Source organism: Telopea speciosissima, unplaced genomic scaffold (genome assembly GCF_018873765.1).
Source record: "Telopea speciosissima isolate NSW1024214 ecotype Mountain lineage unplaced genomic scaffold, Tspe_v1 Tspe_v1.0360, whole genome shotgun sequence".
In the NCBI taxonomy this organism is placed as follows: Eukaryota; Viridiplantae; Streptophyta; class Magnoliopsida; order Proteales; family Proteaceae; genus Telopea; species Telopea speciosissima.
The window spans coordinates 12,152-34,826 of record NW_025317696.1 but is presented as its reverse complement, the minus strand read 5'-3'; the positions used below and the strand labels follow the sequence as shown (position 1 = coordinate 34,826).

The 22,675-nt window shown below is 40.6% G+C and overlaps 1 protein-coding gene across 1 annotated transcript; it reads left to right on the top strand.

Annotated features, from left to right (window-relative positions):
• The first annotated feature begins 421 nt into the window (after nt 1-421).
• On the top strand, nt 422-15,100 carry LOC122648009 (ubiquitin-like-specific protease ESD4). The gene is made up of 8 exons (XM_043841289.1): nt 422-1,592; nt 1,700-1,785; nt 1,869-1,962; nt 2,148-2,246; nt 2,595-2,687; nt 2,797-2,920; nt 11,678-11,681; nt 15,094-15,100. Exons 1-8 carry the CDS (start codon nt 777-779, stop codon nt 15,098-15,100), a joined length of 1,323 nt encoding a protein of 440 aa, XP_043697224.1. The 5' UTR covers nt 422-776.
• The last annotated feature ends 7,575 nt before the right edge of the window (nt 15,101-22,675 follow it).

The following is a 22,675-nucleotide window of genomic DNA, read 5'->3' as shown; positions in this document are numbered from 1 at the left end:
ATAAAATATTGAATACTTTTAGGGGATATCTATAAAATTTTCCCAAAATTAAAACTATACTAAAGATGGCCTTAGCTACATCCAACACTATTGAGCTCGATTCACACAGGTGTTTTTTCTCTTTCTTCTTCGGCTTCACACCGTTGGATTTAGCATCTGCCAGGTTTCAAGCTCCGATGCCCGCATCTACTTGAGGATCTTTTTCCCTTATAACAGCTGAATACCCATGCGTTATTTATCTAAATGTCCAGGACCTGATGTGTAATTTATGGAAGAAAAAAAGGGAAAAAGAAAAACCTACGTGAGAGTACGAGTACGTACATCGATTTGGTGCGAACTGCGAAGTCGTAATCCCAAGGAAAGTATGATTTCTGAAAGAAACTGAATTTCATTTCCCCATTTTATTCGAGTCGGACGATTCTCTTTCCTTTGTTGTCGCCGTGAATCCTTTTCGATTCTTAAATGCATCATATCTTCTTCAATTCAAATGCATTTTCAGGTTTCGATTCCCAGGCAATTTTTCAGGTTCGCATTTCTGCCCTAACTCGATTTAAGAAGTTGCAATCGTTATTTGTCATCTTCTGATCTGCTGAAATCTCACCCGGAAAACCCTAGTTCCTCCATGCAAAATTTTTTTTTATGTTTACAGGGTTTCATCGCTAGGTACGCTTCGTTGACTGTTAGTTCGTAGATGAGCTTGTAATCCAGGCCTGTTAGATCGCAGATGGGCACGTATTACAGTCCTGTTAGGGTAATTGCCATAGCTTCGAACGTCCATGGGTGCCTTAACCATCAATCGTAGTCATGGCGATAGTTTGTTCAGCTTGAGTCATGCTTGCTCGCCTTTTAACTCTAAGAATTCCGACTTTCGACCAGATCTTCACACCTCAAAGAAACCCAGAATTTCGCCTATGTATATCAGTACAGAGCGGGAGTTATGTTCGCTGAATATAGCCTCTAGAATCTCTCGGTACCCTAAGGAGATTCCACCTTTGCGTAGAGAAGTTCACGGTCCTTGTCGGAAACCCAGGTTTGGTCGTCCAGCCAATTTGATCAGAGAATTCCTGCCTAGTCGAGTTAGCAACAATCAAGAGTGGATTGGTGTGATGGGGAATTGTCTAGCTCGCCGATACGATGAAGCAAAAACTTCTGCATCTGATGCTTCACAGCACTTGAGACGGGACAAGGCACCAGTGATTAATGTGGAGGCGGAGTGCTCCAAGGAAGTAATTTCTGATGACTCGAGCATAGAAGAAATTGAAGTATTGGATGATGGGCGAGAAGGCCGCTCTGTAATTTCGGACTGGCGGTCTCATGAGACCAATGCTGATGTCCTTCTTCGGCAGGCCCATGTAAAGTTGCCTACTCATGGTCGGCAACTGTCTTCTTCCGCGGTGTCTGAGCTGACTAAGGTGGACGAAGCAGGGAAGATGATGGCGTCTCTGTCTGTCAGTCGTGAAGCGGAGGAGCTTGGCATGCCTCCTCACAAAAAATTGCACGAGTCTGCAGAGAGACGGAATTGCAAATTGGGCATGTTGAATTCTCAGATCGATTTTCATCAGTTAAAGTGGTCACGCTTCCCGAAGCGCCAGGCAAAGAAACCGGCTGAGGTAAAATACCTTTTGCCACATCTATTCCCGTAAATTTTATCCTGTTCCATTTCTCTTGTTTCCCCAATTATCTGTTTCATTATTTCCAGGATGTACGAGTACCTCGAGAACCTTTTGTTCCTCTTACGCATGAGGAAGAGATTGAAGTCTCTCATGCTTTATCAGGTTCTAATAGGTATAACAAATTGACAATCGTTGTATATGTCATCCCATCTAATGGCCGAAGGTAGTTATTGCATTTGGTCTTTCACTGCACAGGTGGAAGGTCTTGGTTACACATGAAAATTCTAATATCGAAATTACAGGAGAAATCTTGCAGTGCTTGAGCCTGGGTGCTTGGCTGAATGATGAGGTGGTTTCCTTATTTAATGTACTCAATCTTACAAAGTTTAGTGTGTTCGTGCATGCAGATGCGTGATTGAGTTTAGTACATGTTAAATACGCTCCACTTTGACTAAGGGTTCATGATCTGCAATGTGCTAGACTAATAAATTTTGACTTTGTTTTTTGCTATGCATGTTCTTGATTCTTTGATAGGTCATAAATGTCTATATTGAACTACTGAAGGAGAGGGAACAAAGAGAACCAACCAAATTTTTGAAGTGCCATTTTTTCAACACATTCTTCTATAAGAAGGTTGGTTAATTGCTCTAGTTACCTACTCCACTGTTGGAGATATATATTTTAGTTCTTGGCTTTAATTTTTCTCTTGGTACTTGTTTAATGCTCCATACCATTGTTCTGTTGATCAACTTGCATTTGTTTTAATATCATAGGCTTACTTAATGTTTATTAACCATGCATGATCAGTGAATATCTTTTTTCTCTTCTTTCAATATTTAATCCAAAGGCTAACTAACATCATTGTTGCTCCACTTCTGATGCTGTTCTTTTTTTTTTTTTTTTATCATTTAATCTGATTACAATGATTAAGTTTGTGGCGTTGATATTTTATTATTTTCTTTTTGTTGTTCTGTTTCCTAGTTGACTGGTGGGAGAGGTGGCTATGACTTCAAACCTGTGAGGAGATGGACTACCATGAAGAAGATAGGGTACGGCCTTGTTGAGTGTGACAAAGTAAAGTTATTCTCCTTTTAAGCATCTCTCTCTCTGATTGATAACTGTTCAACTTATTAATATGGACAAGGTGCTCATATTTATGTTTTTGTTACAAAAATCCTTGCAGATATTTGTTCCTATCCACAAAGAGATACACTGGTGCTTGGCTGTTATCAACAAGAAGGATGAAAAATTCCAGTATCTTGATTCACTGAAAGGCATGGATTTCCAAGTGCTAAAAATACTGGTATGTTTAATGGGTGCATTTTATTCAAGCAAATATTTCATATGCTTTAGAGATGTACAAAAGGAATTATAAAATGTGCTACTTAACCTAAGTTTTCAATAACTTGTCTTGGTTATGCAGTTGCTCCGATGCAGAGATTTGGTTTGCAATTTAGAATATAATGTTTTGGGTTGTATACGTGTCCATGCCTTGGGCCAGCCCATGTTCCTGATTTGACCTGGTATAATAGTCCTAGGAACATGTGGATGTATTAATTTTGTCAGGCATGTTTATGAATCTGCATTTAAGATGGTGGGTGTACAAAGCGATGAAAGTAGAGTCTGAAATAGGCAACCTTTGTTGGGAACTCGATGTTAATACAACAACAAACAACAAACTCAGCCTTATCCGAACTTAATGAGGTCAGCTACATGGATCCAAACAAAACAAAATAGAGAAAACCAGAGTTATACTAAAAAACGAAAGGTGAAGAAAAGATAGGAGAATAGGGATGGGGAAAGAGATGAGAAATGACATAGGAGAAGGACAAATGGAAGATGGAAAATAAAAGAAAGAGGAAAGGTAGTAGAAGGAAAAAGGCACAACCCAACACGTAGGATAATCTCAGCTAAATGGGGTCTGCGACATCGATCCTTGCCCTCCAATAGGTTCTGTCCTAAATGACAAACAACAGGATCAAATAACAAAAGGGGCTGCTGGTTCGAATGGACAGCACTAGGATTTAGGTCAATTCCTAGGGTTAGGGTTGGATATTGGGAAAGGGGTTTATAGGGTATTAATGGGCAGGTCTAGGGGGTCAATATGGGATAAAAATAATTGGATTTGGGAAGGTTTTAAAATTCTGCAATTCTGGACAGAATTGAGTTGCAGGTTTTGGGTTTTAAAGGAGTGGGGGAATGGAGGGGTTGTAGTGGAGACTAAGGGCTAGGTTTAAGGTTGAATGTAGGGAAAGGTGTGGGGGATATAGGCTGGAAGTAGGGTTCGAAATTGATGGCTAAATCTGGAGTTATGAGGGAGTCCTAGTTGAGGTAGGAGTTGCAGGTTTAATGGAGATTAGGGCTTGATGGATGGAGGGGAATGTGGATTAGGTCTAAGGGAAGATAAATGCTGGTAGAAGAAGGTTTAAAAACAAATAGTAGGTTCAAACTTACTGGATTGCAGAGAACAATGGTAGCAGCTTGATGATTTGAAAGAGCCTCCCAATCTTCACAATGCAAGGAGTCGCAGGTTCAAACTCAGGTTTATGCTTGTTGCCTTTGTTGCTGCCTTTGCTCCATCGTGAGTGTGCCTTGTGAATAATATTAAGGTTGCCTTGTGAGTAATATTAAGATTGCCTTGTGAGTAATATCAAGGTAAAGAGATTGGTGGATCTCCAATCGACTCCTTGCATCGCGAAGATCGGGAGGGCTACTACTTATCTCCTTGCATTGTGAAGATCGGGAGACCCCCCATTGTTCATCTTTAAAGCTGCTGCCATTGAAGACCTCTTCAAATCCAGTAAGTTTGAATCTGAGCTTTGTTTAAACCTTCTTCTTTTCACTCCTACCTTAATTAGGATTCCTCCATAACCATAGTCGTCACGGGGATCCAAGTCGGTGGAGGGGTGTCATGTCGATATATCGACATGTCTCCTGCCATGGCGATCATATCGACCATGTTTTATTTTTTATTTTCTCTATTTCTAATGTCATATAGTATGCTATAATATATACCCTATAACATCAAAAATTAACATGAAAGTGTACTACTAATCTACTATGGTTTAATTCATGAAAGTGTAATATCCATTAGTGTATATGAAATCATGGATTATCAAATAATTGATAGCAATAGTCTTGCTGATAATAAAGTTGAAAAATCATGAGAGTTGAAATATGATTCATATGAAAGTGACTACAAAAGTAACAAAACAAAAAAACAATTACAAGAACGTAATTTATATTGAGTGAATAAAGCTAATAAACAACCCATCTAAATTAAAAAAAAAATTGCTGATGTGAATATGTGATTGTGTATTAGTGTTTTCTGTTTGATGTTTTTTTAAAATTTTTTTATGTTAAGGAAAAAGCATTAAAATAAAAAATGGTTAAAAAAAATTGTTGTTAAAAAATTAAGTTTTATAATTTGAAACAACTGTCGCCCGATATGGCCATATGTCGTGGTATGGCGTCCATGGCGGCGCCATGGCGACGACATGGAGGCCATATCGGTCGATATTCTTACATCATCCATATCGGTGGTCGATATGCCCACTTCTCCAGCGATATGCGCCATGGCATCGATATGGCGACACCATGACAACTATGTCCATAACTTCAAATCTGTCCATCAGTTTCAAACCAAACTTTCAACATACATCCCATACATCATTATTGACACTCGATCTAAGTTTCATCAAACCCCCACCATCCTAAACCCTAGATTCCATCACTTCCCTATTTCCCAAAACCCTAACCCTAGTTGCTGCCCAATTACATCTAAACTATTTCTACTCATCCAAAACCAATAAAACCTAGCTTATTAAACTCCTTAAAATCTGCCTATTATTATCATTTAAGAGTTACCCCATTCCCCTAACCATAACTCTAGAATCTCCCTACTTTTCATCAAATCTGCCCCCATCGAGCTAGCCATTTAGTAGGTCTTGGTTATTTGGCTCCTAGTAGGTCTCCTAACTATCTAGGACTACATAAATTGGTATCAGAGCTATGGCAGAGGGAAGCTCCAACCAAGCCTCGAAAGACCCACCTCCCTTTGTTTTCAAGACCTGAGTTCGTCTACCCAATGGGAGTATAGCCATATTAATTGTTGATGAGAGGCGACGTAACAACATTATTTCACAATCCGTGGTGGATATGTTGTCCCAATCAAGAAAGATTTGCATCATGCCTACAGGTAAAGTCTTTGTTGAATTTGAGCATTCCTCATACTCTGACGGTGCTTGGTGTCAACCGGTACCATTTCCAAAGAGCTTTATTGCAGTAGGTTGTGATTGGTTGGACGAGCGACAGATTAAACCTGAAAACAACTCGTGTATCCTACCTGATCGACACCGTCTATACCATTATTTTACTCTAAAAGGGTTACAACCGAAGGTGACCACATCGATTGTACAACCACAGGGACTGCCGAACATGTCTACTCAAACGCAAGTGGCATCGATTGTGTTTGAAGTTTCACCAACAGAAGATTCTACTTAGGCGGTTTGTGTTGAAGAGATTCAAGAACCTATAGCTAAAGAAATTCAAGTAGACCAAGCTGCACCAGTAGTTGAGATCATGGTTGAGAAGCTCGGCCATCAAATTGATGTGGAGGTCCAAAACACAATGGTAGAAGAAACTACTGAAGAGGTCTACACTGAAGAGAGCAAAGTAGACAAGACTGAGGACATGGAAGATGAAGTGGTGATTGAGAACACTCCACAAGAAATCATCGACATCCAAGATGTTCTTGAAGAGGTCGAGCACATAGAGTTTGTTATGCCACTATGGTTCTCTGAAGAGAAAGCTCTACGCCTTGAAGACTTTATTCCTAATATTCTTGCCTCACCAGAGTTCTGTTTGGGAGTGGTCAAAGCTGCTACTCATATGTTGTTTTTCCCTCATCAATGCAAAATTCGAGGATGAATTTTTTCAAGCTGGGGAGAGTTGATGCAGATGCATCATCGAAATGGGCTTATTTCTTTAGGAATAAGTCTAGGGTTGGGTTACATATGTGTTGGGCCTTTGATCCCACGGGTTTCTAATGTAATAGGCTACTTTTATGGGCCTAAAATATGGGTAAATAGGTTACATTCGGGATTAGCTCCCATACTTAGCTTTTTATTTGGTGTTTTAAATTGAACCGGTTCAACCAATGGTTCAATTTAAGTGATTTTATTAGTTTTTCTTTTAGTCGTTTAGTTGGGCTGGATTAGGACTCTATTTTGAGTCTATTTCAATTTCCTAGTCAGTTTAAGTTAGCTAATAGATTAATGATTGGGTTAGGCCATTCCTTTTTAGTGTCTAAGTCTATTTTTGAGTCTTCTATATAAGTTTGTAAGGGAGGCCAGCATTGAACACGAATTTGATTAATAAAAACTCAGCTTTATGCTTGCTGCCTTTGCTCTATCGTGAGTGTGCCTTGTGAGTAATATCAAGATGAAGGGATTGGTGGATCTCCAATCGACTCCTTGCATCGTGAAGATCGGGAGGGCTGCTACTTATCTCCTTGCATTGTGAAGATCAGGAGACCCCATTGTTCATCTTCAAAGCTGCTGCCATTGAATATCTCTTCAAATCCAGTAAGTTTGAATCTGAACTTTGTTTAAACCTCCTCCTTCTCAGTCCTACCCTAACTAGGATTCCTCCATAACTTCAAATCTGCCCATCAGTTTCAAACCAAACTTTCAGCATACATCCCTTACATCATTATTGACACTCGATCCAAGTTTCATTAGACCCCCACCACCCTAAACCCTAGATTCATCACTTCCCTATTTCCCAAAACCCTAACCCTAGTCGTTGCCCAATTACATCTAAACTACTGCTACTCATCCAAAACCAATAAAACCTAGCTTATTAAACTCCTTAAAACCTGCCTATTATTATTATATAAGAGTTACCCCATTCCCCTAACCATAACCCTAGAATCTCCCTACTTTACATCAAATCTGCCCCATCGAGTTAGCCATTCAGCAGGTCCTGGTTATCTGGCTCTTAGTAGGTCTCCTACCTATCTAGGACTACATTACTATCTCCATTTAGTAGGTCATAGATATACTCGTCCCATCTCTTCACAATGTCCTCATCCCTTACTAACACTCTTCCATCTTCACCCTTGATACACCTCACCTAATTGAAGTCTCTACTCTTCTTTTCTCTCATCTTAGCTTTCTTATATATAGCTTTTTCCCTTTGTGTTTAGATTGATATAGAGATCCTCATATTTCTTCGCCCTAGCCATCCCCACAATCCTCCTAGCTTTGTTTCTAGCATCATAATACCTCTTTTTATCCTCTGTGTCCTTAGTCCTTTGCCAAGTCTTAAAACACACTTTCTTGGTCTTAATAGCTGCTTGAACCTCATCGTTCCACCACCAAGTCTCCCTAGGGGCTTGGCGACTTCCCGTTGCTTCCCCTAGCACATCTTTGGCAACTCTCTTCATACAAGTCATCATCTCATGCCACATCTCATTGGTATCTCCTTTAAAGTGTCACCTTCTTTTCACCATACTATCAGTAAAAGTCCTTAGGTACTCCCTTTTTAATCTCCACCACCTTATCTTAGGGTACGTAGTTTCTCTCCTCCTACACTTCTGGGCACTGAGACACATATCCAGGGTCACCAATTCATGTTGGGTTGTTAGGCTCTCCCTAGGAATAACCTTACAGTCCTTACATAACAATCTATAATAGTTGGGGACTCAATGTTAATCTTTCCTATATTTTTTGAGTTAGGTTCTCGTTAATATATGTTTTATTTGGTTTCTTTTTATCACTAAGATTCAGAATTGGTTAGTGAAGAAATAGAGGATGATGTTGCACAACTAGAATAGAGTGGTGATGCAGAGTTGATGGTGTACTCAAGGAAGAAGAAGAAGAAGCCAACTGTAAGTACTGTGGTCCTCAGATGGTGGGTTCCTCGGATTTATGATGACATAATCGTCTTTGATGAATAATGGCGTATCATTTCGATACATCATCATGGGGAATGGGATCATGCTTCATAAAAAAATGGAATCGCCACCTAGGATTAGGGCCTAGGATCCAATGGGTGTAGCCCTATCCGGTATGAGCGGAAATGGGCTACGTGATTCCATATGGTATGGTCAGAGAATGGGTAAGGGGTCAGGTTACAAGTATGGGAAGGTATTAGCACCCCACCTTGCCCGGTTAAATCGGTCTTTCTATCATAGATACTAGATGTCGAATATTCTCTCCTTAATAATGCGTCCTATACTAGCATGCAAGACTAAATTATGATGTACTAAACATGACAAAGAAAGGAAAAAATTAATTACTATGTACACTAAAGTGAATTACTTTAATGGTGTCTATATCGTGCCAAAAATAATAACAAGGGAAGAGACAAATACCTGTCAAGCAATAAAAGAAATGAATGAAAATGTACCAAATGCGAAATATACGATGTCCCACGACTTTGGTGGAGACGGGTGATCGGCTTGCCTCTCTCTTGTCGGACAGAGTAAGGACTATATGAGACGGATTTCGTTACTCAGACTTCGGGCAGAGCATCGGTTGTATAAGAGATCCTCATTATTTGTATACAGATAGAATAGCGGCTGGGAGAGATAATTAGTATGATCACTTCTTAGGCGGGGTAATCGAAGGATCTATCCATCGCCATCGCCAGAAAGATTCCCTACTTTTGAAAGAGAAACTGGGGAGAAAGGGCCTAAGAATGCTCTAAAACAAAGCTGGGGAGGGTAATCGAAGGATCTACTCGTGGCTTAGGAGAATCTTCACTCAAAATCACTCAAAAATGGCTTCAAAGAGGGAAAAAAGGGTTGAAAACGGGGCTGGGACCCTCTCCCATACTCTCTTTCTTCATCTCTTTGGGAAGAGGGGGACCCTCCTATTTATAGGGGTACCCCACAAAACGCGACGCCGTGTGGGGGTCCTCCACGGTGCCGTTGATGACGTCAAAAGGCTGACGTCTGTCCTTTTTTGTGGTGCCATGTGATTTTGCGCGGCGCCGTGGAACCCCTTCCACGATGCCGTGGTAACTTCACACGATGCCATGTTTAAGGCATGACATCACCCACGTGATTTTGGGCTCTTTATGGACTTTTTTGGGCTTTCGGGGGTTTTTCTGGGATTTTTCCTCCCTTTTGACTCTTCATAAATTTTTTGTCAGGGAAGGTGAGTAGTATCTCCTTCAGCATTTGGTAAAAGGGTCTTATAAGTCATTTTTAGGGATGTCAGGGTGATTTGGCTTAGATGTAGGGGCAAGAGTCCATATTGAGAGAGATATCGATGTCTGTCCATGTCCTGTTGTCATCATCGATGGTGGGTGACAAAATTCAGATTCTACACCAGCTGCCTAGCAGCCACGATTGGGCAGCAGCCACAATTTTGACTATTGATTTGTTTTATGTCTTTTATTTTGAGTCTTGTAATGAACCGGTTGGTTCAGTTGGTGTAGTTTAAGTTGATGTAGATGGGGTTCAATTAAAAGCCACTCTACAATAGGATCGTTAATAGTTGCAACAGATCATCAATAATGGTAGCAAATCAGATTTAGGAGGTAAACACCAAAATAGAAGGTGGCAAATTAATGAAGTTCTAAATAGGTAGGAGACCTACTAGGAGCCAGATATCCAGGACCTGTAGAACTGCTGGTTCGATGGGGGCAGAATTGAGGTTTTTAGGTCAAATTTAGGGTTAGGGTTAGGGTAATGAAAGTGAATCTTATATGATAAAGCTAGGTAGGTTTAGGGGAGTCTAATGAACTAGGATTTGTAAGTTTTAGATGGTTAAAATAGGTTGGATGGATTTGGGCAGCTACTGGGGTTAGGGTTTGAAAGGTAGAAGATGATGGAATCTAGGGTATATAATAACAGGAAATCAGGGGGTTGAATGGGATTAGTAGTTAGGTCAAGTGTGGGTAGGGTAGAGGGGAATATATGCTGAAAGTTACAGGTAAATCAGATGGTTAGATCTGGAGTTCTGGAGGTTTCCTAGTAGAAGTAGGAGAGAGGGGTAAAAGTGTAATTTCAGACAATTGGTTGGGTGGATGGAGCTGAAATTTGAATCGAGTCTCTCTTAGGGTTTGAGGAAGATTCGATCAAATTTTTGGCAGGTTCTAACGGTTAGATTTGATTGGGCAGAATTCTCACGAAAATCACCTTCTAGAAGGGGAGAAGAATAGTTGCAGCTTTTAGGTTTTTAATGGATCTATGGTATTAATGATGGGTAAGGAAGGTAGTAAGGATTGAGTATTAACAATGGGGAACGATGAGCGTGGGTTTAGAGGATTAGGAGAAGAAGGGTGATTGTTGAAACTGTAAAGTACTTGAACACTGATCTTCAATGGCAACAGCTTTGAAGACGAACAATGGGGTCTCTTGATATACAAGATGCAAGGAGATAAATAGCAGCCCTCCCGATCTACAAGATGCAAGGGGTAGATTGGAGATCCACCAATCCCTTCACCTTGATATTACTCACAAGGCACACTCACGATGGAGCAAAGGCAGCAACAAAAGCAGCAAGCATAAAGCTGAGCTTTTCATTAATCAAAATTCGTGTTCAATGTTTGGTCCCTTTACAACCTTATATAAAAGACTCAAAATTAGACTCCTACACTAAAAAGGAAATGCCTAATCCAATCCTTAACCTATTAGTTAACTTAAATTGACTAGGAAACTGAAATAGACTCAAAATAGAGTCCTAATCCAGCCCAACTAAACAACTAAAAGAAAAACTAATAAAATCACTTAGATTGAACCACCAGTTCAAATCAGCTTTGGACCGGTTCAATATAAAACATTAAAAACATGACAATAAACCAAGTATAGGGCTAATCCCGTATGTAACCTATGTATCCATACTTTAGGCCCATCAAAGTGGCCTATTACATATAAAGCCCATGGGATCAACAGCCCAACATGAATATAACCAAACCCTAGACTTATTTCTAATAAAAGAAGCCCATTTCGGTGATGATTCTGCATCACAAATACTAGGCAAATCAGCAGTGGGAATGGGCTCTAAGGTTGATCGTGTGGAGCAGGCAATGAGGAGAATCTTTGCTGATAGTTTGGTTCAGTTCTGATGGAAGGAAGTGGAGATATGAGTTGGGGATGAAAATAGAAGGTTGGTGCTGTAGAACAATCCAGTCAATAGATTAGGCTAGAACTGGGATCGAGTGGGGTGGTTAGTGGTGTGGATCTATGCTCCAAAACCCAGCAAATTTCGATGGAGGAATGTGGAGATATGCAGTCTTGAAGTTGCAGCAGGAGCTGGGGACAGAACTGAATCCGCAAGGTGTGACTGACCTCCTTATGTTGATCAGCAACAGCTGCAGCACTTCAATTAATGGTAGATTGACCCAAGTCTTCAAAGGGTATCTTCACAATAGTTTATTGCAGTCACAGAAACAACACAGCAGTATATATTGAACAGGGAACGGAGGAGAAGAGAAGATAGAAGAAGAAGGGGGTAGGGAATGGGCTATCTCAGCCCTGGATCTCTCACCCACAGCTATCCTAGCTGTTGAAACAAGGATTTACTCCCATAATTGAGTGCAACAGTTTGCCTTAAAAGTTCTTTCATTAATTCTGTGTCAATCAATTACAATAGCTGCCTTTATATGGACTGAGGCTGGGCTACAGAAATAGAAAGTAAACTTGGCAACTGTTTGGAAAATAAAAACTAATGAAAATAGTTACTAATGGAAATAGAAACTGAATGAAATTATAAATTACCAAGGCTTTACAACTCAGCCTTCTAAACATGCAAACATATTCAAATTAGAAACTACCTAGTATAAACTGAAAATAGAAATTAAACAATGGCCGCATTAGGATAGAATCTTCCTCCACTTGATGGGCCCACAAGATCTTCTAAAAATCAATCCCAAACAAGGTAAATTTTAGTTGTCACTGTTCACGTGAACAGTGTCATAAACAGTGTTTTAGTCTTCAACTTGGATCTTCTAGAAGGATTCCCATCAACGCAATATGGACTTTTGACTCTTCACTTCTTCATGCTTCGATCTACATCAGTGGTGATTCCATATCTTAGATTAACTAATTCTTTTAATTTTATTTAAGTTGTTATTAGGTCAGTTCACATCAGCTTTGACTAATGGCTTGAGCTTTGTCTTGTAGCTCAAGTAAAGGGTCGTTGGAAGTTTCTAGTTTTGGGACTTTCCAATTTTGATTTCTTGGCTGTTCTCTCTTATTTCAATCTATAAAAGCAACCCAAAGAGGCCATAGTAGCCCACGATTATTATTCTCAACTACTGCTATTAAGCTTGTTTGCTTTTGTTGAAGTTTTCCTTGGTGTTTGATCCATGGAGAAAGGAGCTGGTGTTTGATCCAGTTCACTCCTTGCGGTGGGAAGCCCAGGAGGTTGTGTTCTATTGCTGTTCTTTATCCCATCTAAGTTCTCAAGCCATTAGAAGCCCCATCCCTTCAACCGAGCTGCTCTGTTGCTTCCAAATCTACTGTTCTAAGCATAGTTGTCATGGCGCCGCCATGGCGTCCTGGCGCTGGAGAAGCAAGCATATCGAGCTCCGACATGGATGAGGTACAAATATTGCCCGATATGGCCTCCATGGTGTCGCCATGGCGCCGCCATGGACGCCATACCATGATATATGGGCATATCGGTCGAAATTTGTGTTTTGAGTGTATAAAACTTAGGTTTAAAATTTTTTAAAAAAAAAAACCATGTAAGAGATTAAATGCTTTTTCCTTGATGTGTATTGGAGGTGTAACTTGAAAAGTTACACCTGCAATACACATTAACATAAAAAAAATTAAAACCATTAAACAGTACACTATACCGTAATTTTGAAACACTATTACTAATTGGAATTGGAATTTGGGAGGAGTAGAAATTGCAAAGTGAAAGTTCGAGACAAAGGAGAGAGTTCGTGAGACAGAGACACAGAGACTGAAGGAGTTAAGAAGACGAAGAAGTGAGAAGAAGAAGAACTTTGGCTTCAGTTCCTGCAACTCTCGGCAAGTTCGAACCGCTCCGGCAACCTCTAGGTAAGTAATTTTTTACTTTTTTTTTTATTTGGTTCTTCTTCTTCTCCAATCTCCTCCCAGTCCTCCGGCAACTTGATCCTTCTGCTTTAGTTCTTCTTCTTCTTCTTCAGTTCTTCTTCTCACTTCTTCGTCGTCTTCACTTCCAGCAACTCTCCCCTTCAGTTCTTCTTCTTCTTCTCACTTCTTCGTCTTCTTAACTTCTTCTTGCCTTGCAGTTGCAGCCTTGCACACAGTCACAGACCTCGGTTTTTTTTTTTTTGCCTTTTTCTTCTTCTTACCTTGCAGTTGCAGGCTTGCACACAGTCACAGACCTCGGCTTTTTTTCTTTTTTCTTCTTCTTGCCTTGCACACAGCCACACATACACACACACACAGACAGGGAGAGAGTCGAGAGACGGGGGGATTTATTACAGCCAGTAGTTCTCTCAGTTTTTTTTTTTTTTTCTTCTTCTTGCCTTGCAGTTGCAGGCTTGCACAGTCACAAAGAAGATTTTTTTTTAATTTTTACTTTTTCTTCTTCTTACCTGCACGCAGCCACACAAACACACACAGAGACAGGAAGAGAGTCGAGAGACAGAGGGGGGGGGGAGGGATTTATTACAGCCAGTAGTCCATCACTCACGCACACACACAACAGCAGCAAGCACATATTCACATCAGCAATTTTTGTTTTTGTTTTTATGGGCTGTTTATTAGGTTTATTCACTGATTTCACTCAATATAAAATTATAAATTGTGTTCTTTTAATTTGTTACTTTTGTAGATTAGTAGTACACTAATAAATATTACTCTTTCATGAATTAAACCATAGTAGATTAGTAATACACTTTCCTGTTGATTTTTTATGTTATAGGGTATATATTATAGCATACTAAATGACAATAAAAAATAGAGAAAATAAAAAATAAAACATGGCCGACATGTTCGCCATGGCAACGCATGGCAGGCAACGTGTCGATATATCGACCCGACACCCCTCCACCGACTTGGATCGCCGTGACGCCGTGACAACTATGGTTCTAAGGTTACTTTCTATTTTTGAGCCGAACTTTCTAATTCCTTTCCCTCAACCCCCTTCCCAATCTAGTCATTACTTTTCTTCAACCTTTTGAGCACACCTTCCCCCCTCTAAGGCCCCCACTCGATCAATGTTTCAGCCTCATCTGCCCAGCAGATTGGTTGCTATTGGGTTTTCTCTCCAATTCTGCCTAAACCCAGTTTTTCTAGCCTTCTAGTGAAATCGGTAGAGGGGAAACTTGCGGCTGATTTGATTTTTGTTTAAACCCTTGAGTTCCCTACTGTTTCAGACCCATTCCATCACCCTAACCTAATCCTAGACCTATCTCTTGACCCATCTTATTATTCCAGCCTTATTTCCGTCAACCTAAGTCAGCCTCCTGATTTGAGATCCTATTCTGGGACTGATTGAAGTTTTCAATTATGTCCTACATTAAGTGGATGAAGTGGAGGGGTGCGTTCGGAGTGTTTTTTGATGGACGTATTTCTTTAAAATTCAAAGGAAAATTTATAAGACAGTTATACGACCAGTAATGATGTACGTAGTGAGCGTTGGGCAGTGAATAAACAACATATAAACAATATTAATGTAGCTAAAATGAGGATGTTGAGATGGACTGGTGGTAAAACTAGAAAAAAAAAAAGAAATGAACAAATTAGATCTAATTTAGGAGTAGCTACTATACATATGATAAATTGCGAGAAAGTCATTTGAGGTGGCATGGACTGTGCAATGTAGGCCTTTGATGCACCAGTACGAAGGGGTGATTTGATTCAAATTGAAAGAGCTAAAAGAGCCAAGGCTAGACCTAAAAGGACTCTAAGAGAAGTAGTGAGGAAAGGCATGCATAGCTTAGGACTATTAACGAGTATGGCTTTGAATAGAGATGAATGGAGAAAAAGGATCTATGTAGAAGTTGGGATAAGGCTGAGTTGAGTTGACTTGTTTATCCGATCTGGTCGGTCCTACATTATATTACTGCCTATGATTTCTGGTTATCATAATTACAAAATTGGCCTAATAGGGCACTTATTTTATGGGAGTTAGTTATGAAATTTCCACTAATTAGTATCTTGACAGCAAGGTTTAAAATCTAGTTTCGTTTCGGTCTGACCGAAAATTCTGAGATCGAAATATGGTATTTTTTCTGAGTTTTGCTTGGCCATTTGTGGGTGTAAAATACCGACATGACCGAAATAACCGAAATTTCCGAAACGAGATGACCGAAATTTCCAAAGTATTGCATTTTTTCAATTCGAACTTGCGTTTCGTTTCGACTCGACCGAAATACTCGAAATATTTGAGATTTCGACCGAGATGAAACGAGTTCTTGAACTATGCTTAACAGTCTTTAAAATTGGGAAATAAGTTTCCTGATTGTATGGCTTTTTGGTACAATGTTTTGTTGTTTTATCATCTTGCTTCCAAGAAGCGTTGTATCCCCAAGTTGTGCTTTCTTTGCCAACAAATTTCCAAAGTAGCCGAACATCTCTCAATTAGTTTCTCTTTCACCCGTTAGATGTGGTCTCACATTTTTGTTATGCTTGGGTTGTAATAGCTTGCATGCTCATGGCTCAATGACGCTCATTAACATTGTTATCAAGGTGTCCAGGTGGAAAATCTCAGAAGGCGAGTTGTCGCCTTATTGTCCAAGGCATGTTTGCCTTTTGTTAATAATTTTTTTTGTTTTTATTCCATTTCTAACAATTCTATGTGTACAGAGATCTTGTACACAGTGCTACATGGAATCATGTTTTAGAGGAAAGCAAAAGAGTATAAAAGAGAATGCAATTGCTGAGACCCTGAGATCACGAAACCCTACCCTTGGACATTTTTGTCAGTGGCACATGCTCTCCCCTCTGACTCGACTGCCCCCACCCCCGATAGGAAGGAAGCAGCAATAGTAACACTGCCGCTGCCACCGCCAGTGCCATAGCAACAATGGCAGCAACATAGTAAGTTGAAGAAGAAGATGAAGATGGAAGGAGGGGGAGGAGGAAGAAGATGCAGTAGCTACTAGCTAGGGGTGTCAAAAAAACCCAGCCAGCCCAAACCCGCCCTGAGCCCGAACAGGGCCGGACTGGGCTGGGTTTAGTGTTTTATTGGCCCTGGTAGGGCCGGGTCGGGCCTGGGTTGAGACCTCAACCCTGGCAGGGCCAGCCCGACCGTGTATTATATATACTATATATTGAAAAAACATACAAAGAGCGGGCCTTGGTGTAATGGTCAAAATTCCTCCATCGTGACCAATTAGAAACAGCCTGTCTCTGAAAAATTGTTTTTTTTTTAATAGCTTTGGCTTTGTTAAGCGGACTGTGAATGGGCTTTGTTAGTCACAAGCTTAATGGGCCAAGATATTCAGGGCCGGGCTGGCTTGGGAAAACCCTGGCAGGGTCGGGCTGGGTTGAGGGTATGCTTGGCCCTAGCAGGGCCAGGCTGGGCTTGGGTTTAAGTTAAAGCTCCTAGGATTGGGCTAGGGTTTAGTGCAAGCCCGGCCCAGCCCGGCCAGTTGACACCCCTAGCAGTAGCAGTGGTAGCAATAACAGTCACCGCCGACAAGGAGAAGTGCAGCGGCCACCGCCAAGCCACCATCTCTGCCATAAAAAAAGAAGAAGAATGATTAGGGGAGCGTACCTGTTCGAGTTCTAGCGCCGTTGTCACTCCCTTCAACATTGTCTAATCTTCATTGAGAATAGTCAACCACATAAACTCTTCTCTGCAACTCACAAAAAGTCGGGAATAGAGACATAACCGGCGACATCATACCAAAACCCCTTTAGGTGTTGGAGTCATGGAAGCAATGACATGAATAGAGCACATTTCCAAGAGGATGAGAATGGTTTTTGTTCTGCTATTCCCCCTCCAGTCTGTTTTTAGGGAGTAAGGAACTCGCTTCTGGACTCCATCGAGAAAGCCCTCAACCCCCTCCTTTAATTATTTATTTATTTTTCTTATTTTATTATAACCAAAAGGAAAAGGAGTAAAAGAATTAATGCACAAGGCTTCCAAAGTATTTCTGGACATTTTAAGATATGATATAAATGAACCTTTTTCCTTGAGAAGACGACATATCTGACAAGAATACATAAAAATACAAGAGCACCTAGGCAGGTGCCTTGTCACCTAAGCGCATAGGTGGCCCTTCAACCCCCTGGGTCACCTAGGCGCCTTGACAACTATTATTGTAATACAGAATTTGAAGAATCAAAATAGTACCAAAATCCAAGATCTTTACTCAAAGAATAATTAAGTTTAGGGAGATTTATAATATAGGCAAATCAGATGGATAACATGGTAATGTAGTCCTAGATAGACAAAGGATCTACTAGGAGCCAAGTAACCAGGACTTTTCAAACTGCTGGCCGATTGGACAGGTTTGAGGATTTAGGTCAAATTTAGGGTTAGGTTTAGGGTAATGGGGTGAGTTTTATATGGTAAAGTTAGGCAGGTGTAGGGGAAGTCTAATGAGCTAGGATTAGTGAAATTTGAGTAAGGATTTAAAAATCAGAATACTAGGGTTTCAGGTTCTGGGTTTTGGGTAATAGGGAAATAGGTGAAACTAGGGTTTAGGATAGGAATTCAGGGATGGGCCTTGGATCGACTGCTAGGGGCAGTGGGGGGTGATTTGGTTGTAATATGGAAGAGTTTTGATGGCTGGATTAGTCTAGGTGGAATTTTAGGGTTTTGGGGTTTTGTGGAGATGAGAGGGATTAGGGTTTCAATGATGGAAGGGGTCTGAAATTGAGGTTGAGTGGAGGGGATAATCTAGGAAGGCTGTGGTGTGAATTTGAAGTGATTCTAATGGTGGAATAAGGCTGGACAGATTGAAGATGAGTTAGGGTTTGAAGGATCGATTGGGTCTAATGGGGGGGATGATGATAGGAGTAGATGGAGCTTAGGTTAGAGGATTAGAAGAAGAAGAAGGTTGATTACTGAAATAGTAAACCACTTACTGGAGCAGATCTTCAATGGTAGCGGCTTTGAAGATAGAAAATAGAGCCTCCCAATCTACAAGATGCAAGAAGTCGATTGGAGATCCACCAATCCCTTAACCTTGATAAAGTCCACAAGGCAGCACTCACAATGGAGCAAGGCAGCAGTAGCAGCAATAGCAGAAAGATAAGTTATTTTAAAAAATCTGAATTGTGGGGGAGCCTCCCACGTTTAGCTTTATTTATAATATGAAGGCCAAAGGCCTAAAAACTATTCAGCTTAGGAATTGGAATCCTAGAGCTGATTCCTATTACATAAACAAGTCATTCCCTCGTTAGAACTTGTGGAGGGGTGACAACTTAATTAAAAGCTAAAAATCTTAAAAGATTCCCTAACTACCAATAGGAATTAATCACTTAAATTGGACCACGGTCTGAACCGGTTCAATTTAAGTTTACAATTAACTGAAAAATAATCTATGGAAAAGTAAAATTAAACTAAGGCTCCTAAAACTTGGCCCTAATCTTAGGTCTACTTCTTCTTCTTGCGGATGCTTGGACCTGCATCGCATGGACTGAAACTTAGTGAATAACGTGTAATGGTCATACAACTCCGGATCGAGTTGTTTAAACTCATCCGTATGAATCCAAGTGTTGTGTCGTGGACGACCTTTCCATTTGACGAGAAAAGCATGATAACATGTATAATGACAAGTGGTCTTGTAAGTGTCATCCAAGACCTCTTCAATTATATCGTTAGTAGGTGGCTTCAGTTGGGGCAGCTTTAGAATCTGTTCCGTATCACAATCGTCCAAGTGATGTCCCATATAGAGATGTAGATCAACCCTGTTGAAGATATTGCTTATGGTCATATCATCAGACAATTCGAGCACATAAGCATTCGGTCCTACTCGTTTCAGCACCTTTTAGGGGCCCATATTTTTTTGGTGGAGCTTAGTAGTTGCACCTGTTTGAAACCTCTCGGGATTAACATGAACCATCACCATGTTCAGTTTTAGAAAGGAAGGAGAAGAGTAGAGCAAACACGGTTTGTGCTTAATCTGTTATGTCTCAAACTAGAGACTAACTTGCTTATATTGAAAAGAAATAATAAATTACACAGGGGCCCCTAGCCTTATCCAAATAACAGAAGAAACATAAAATACATGGTGTTATGTACAAGAATATCCCTTAAACTCCTATTCTTAACACTCCCCCTCAAGCTGGGTGGTATATGTCATACATGCCCAGCTTGTTCAATAAACAGTCAAAGTGATGAGTGCCAAGTCCTTTGGTGAAGATGTTGGCCACTTGTTCATTTGTCTTCACAAAAGGGGTGCAGATGGTCTTTGACTCAATCTTTTCCTTGATAAAATGTCTATCAACCTCAACATGCTTAGTCCTGTCATGTTGCACTGGGTTGTGGGCAATACTTATGGCTGCCTTGTTGTCACAATATAAACTCATAGGTTTAACAGTCTCAAATCCCAATTCTTGAACAATTCTCTTCAGCCACAAGATTTCACACACTCCGTGAGCCATGGCTCTAAATTCTGCCTCAGTACTCGACCTAGCCACCACAGGTTGCTTCTTACTTCTCTAAGTAACCAAATTTCCACCAACAAAAGTACAAGATCCCGAAGTGGATCTTCGATCGAAATAGATCCAGCCAGTGGCATCGATGTATGCTTCAATCCTCAGTGACCATTTCTAGAGAAGAGAAGACCTTTTCCAGGGCATGACTTTAAATATCTGAGGATCCTATAAATTGCATCAAGATGTCCCATTTTGGGTGAATGCATAAACTGACTTACCACGCCGACAGCATAGGCTATGTCAGGTCGGGTAAGGGAAAGATAGATTAACTTGCCTACTAATCTCTGATATTTTTCAGCATCTACAAGAGGTTCACCACAATCTTCTCCTAGTTTGTGATTCTGGTCAATAGGGGAGGAGGCTGGTTTACATCCTAAGTACCCTGTCTCTGTAAGTAGATCAAGGACAAACTTTCTCTGACAAACATTGATCCCTTGCTTGGATCTTGAAACTTCAATCCCCAGAAAATACTTCAATGGACCTAGATCTTTGATCTCAAACTGCCGAGCTAAGTAAAGTTTAAGCTTTGAGATTTCAGCTTCGCTGTTTCCCGTGACCACAATGTCATCAACATATACAATAAGAGCTGTAGTAGTGCTGCCCTTCCTTTATATAAACAAAGTGTGATTGGCTTGACTTTGGGTGTATCCATTCTGTAGGATAGCTTGTCTAAACCTCTCAAACCAAGCCTTAGGAGATTGTTTAAGGCCATAAAGAGCCTTCCTAAGACGACACACTTTTCCATTGCCACTAGGATGCTTGAACCCAGGAGGAGAGTGCATGTAGACTTCTTCTTCTAAGTCACCATGTAAGAAAGCATTCTTTACATCAAGCTGGTATAATGGCCAATCAAGATTTGCAGCCATTGAGAGGAGTACCCGAATGGAGTTATGCTTGGCCATTGGAGCAAAGGTTTCCTAATAATCAATGCCATACACCTGGGTATAGCCCTTAGCAACCAGTCTTGCCTTATATCTCTCTATAGTACCATCAGACTTGAACTTGATTGTAAATACCCATCTGCATCCAACAGGAACTCTCCCCTTTGGGAGTTCAACAAGATCCCAAATGTGATTCTTCTCAAGGGCAACCATCTCTGTATTCATTGCTTCTCTCCATTTTGGATCAGCCATGGCCTCTGCTACATTCTTAGGAATAGAGATGGAGGAGATAGCCACTATGAAGGAAACACTTGTAGGGGAGATAGAATCATAGGAGACAAACTTGGTAATGAGATTAGTACAAGCTCGAGTTCCTTTGCGGTGAGCAATAGGAAGATCTAAGTCTGAGGATGTAGGAGTAGAGGAAGGTATACCTGTCTCAATGGATGGAGGCTCAGGATGAGGAGACGAAGAAGGATTTTGGCAGGTCTTCTTTATAGGAAGCCATGAAGGAGGGTTTCTCTTGTCCTTTGTATACACCAATAGCTTCCCCTATTCTCTGTTCACCTGTGCACTCGGAGACTCCCCCTCAACAACAGTATCCTCAGAACTTTTCTTTCCCTTGTCAATTTGGAATGGGGAAATAGGGACAAGAGAGGAGGAAGGAAAGGATACAAACTCAGTAGCCTCTTCAACCTCACCACCACGAGATGAACACTCCCCCTGAAGAGGTGACGGAAAATACGGGATGGTTTCAAAGAAATAGACATCTTTGGAGATAAGCCACCGATGGGTAGGAGGGTGATAACATGTGTATCCTTTGGAGGTAGAGAAATACCTAAGAAAGAGGCACTTCAAGGACTTAGGATCCAATTTAGTGTGGGCAGATTTGCTAATGTGGACATAGCAGATGCAACCAAAGACCCTTAGGGGAAGGGAGAAAGAAGAAGAAAGTGAGGGTAAGACCTCAAGAGGGACTCTGAAGTTCAAGACACTGGAGGGCATATGATTGATAAGAAAGACCGCAGTAAGGCATCGGACCAAAAGGTTTTTGGAACATGCATTGTAAACCAAAGAGACCGGGCTACTTCCAGTTGCTGGCGGTTTTTTCTTTCAGCAACCCCATTTTGTTGAGGGGTATCAACACAAGCCACCTAGTGGATAATGCCATGGTCAGAAAAAAAGGACTCCAAACCACCATACAGATACTCTCCACCTTTATCAGAATGGACAATTTGAATACGAGTTTGAAACTGAGTATACACCAATTCATAAAATTTTTTAAACGCAGCATAGACATCACTCTTTTGTTTCAAGAGATAAAACGCAAGTAACTCGAGAGAAGTCATCAATAAAGGAGACAAAGTAGCGGAAGCCACGTAAAGAAGTAACAGGGGAAGGACCCCAAACATTAGTATGAACAATGTGAAAAGGTGAAATAGATCTATTACCAGAAGATGGATAAACTGTCTTACAACTTTTTGCAAAAAAACAAGGTTCACAATAAAAAACATGATTGATAGGAAAAGAGGTAAATAAATGTGGCAACATTTTCCTCATAACAGAAAAAGAAGGATGTACTAAACGCTGATGCCAAAGCAAAATATCCT

Excerpts from the sequence above, each read along its gene's own strand:
- LOC122648009 (XM_043841289.1), top strand. The coding sequence starts at position 777 with ATGGGTGCCTTAACCATCAATCGTAGTCATGGCGATAGTTTGTTCAGC. Across the intron at positions 1,786-1,868 it reads GCTTTATCAGGTTCTAATAG|GTGGAAGGTCTTGGTTACAC; the intron begins GTATAACAAATT and ends TTCACTGCACAG. Across the intron at positions 2,688-2,796 it reads GCCTTGTTGAGTGTGACAAA|ATATTTGTTCCTATCCACAA; the intron begins GTAAAGTTATTC and ends AAATCCTTGCAG.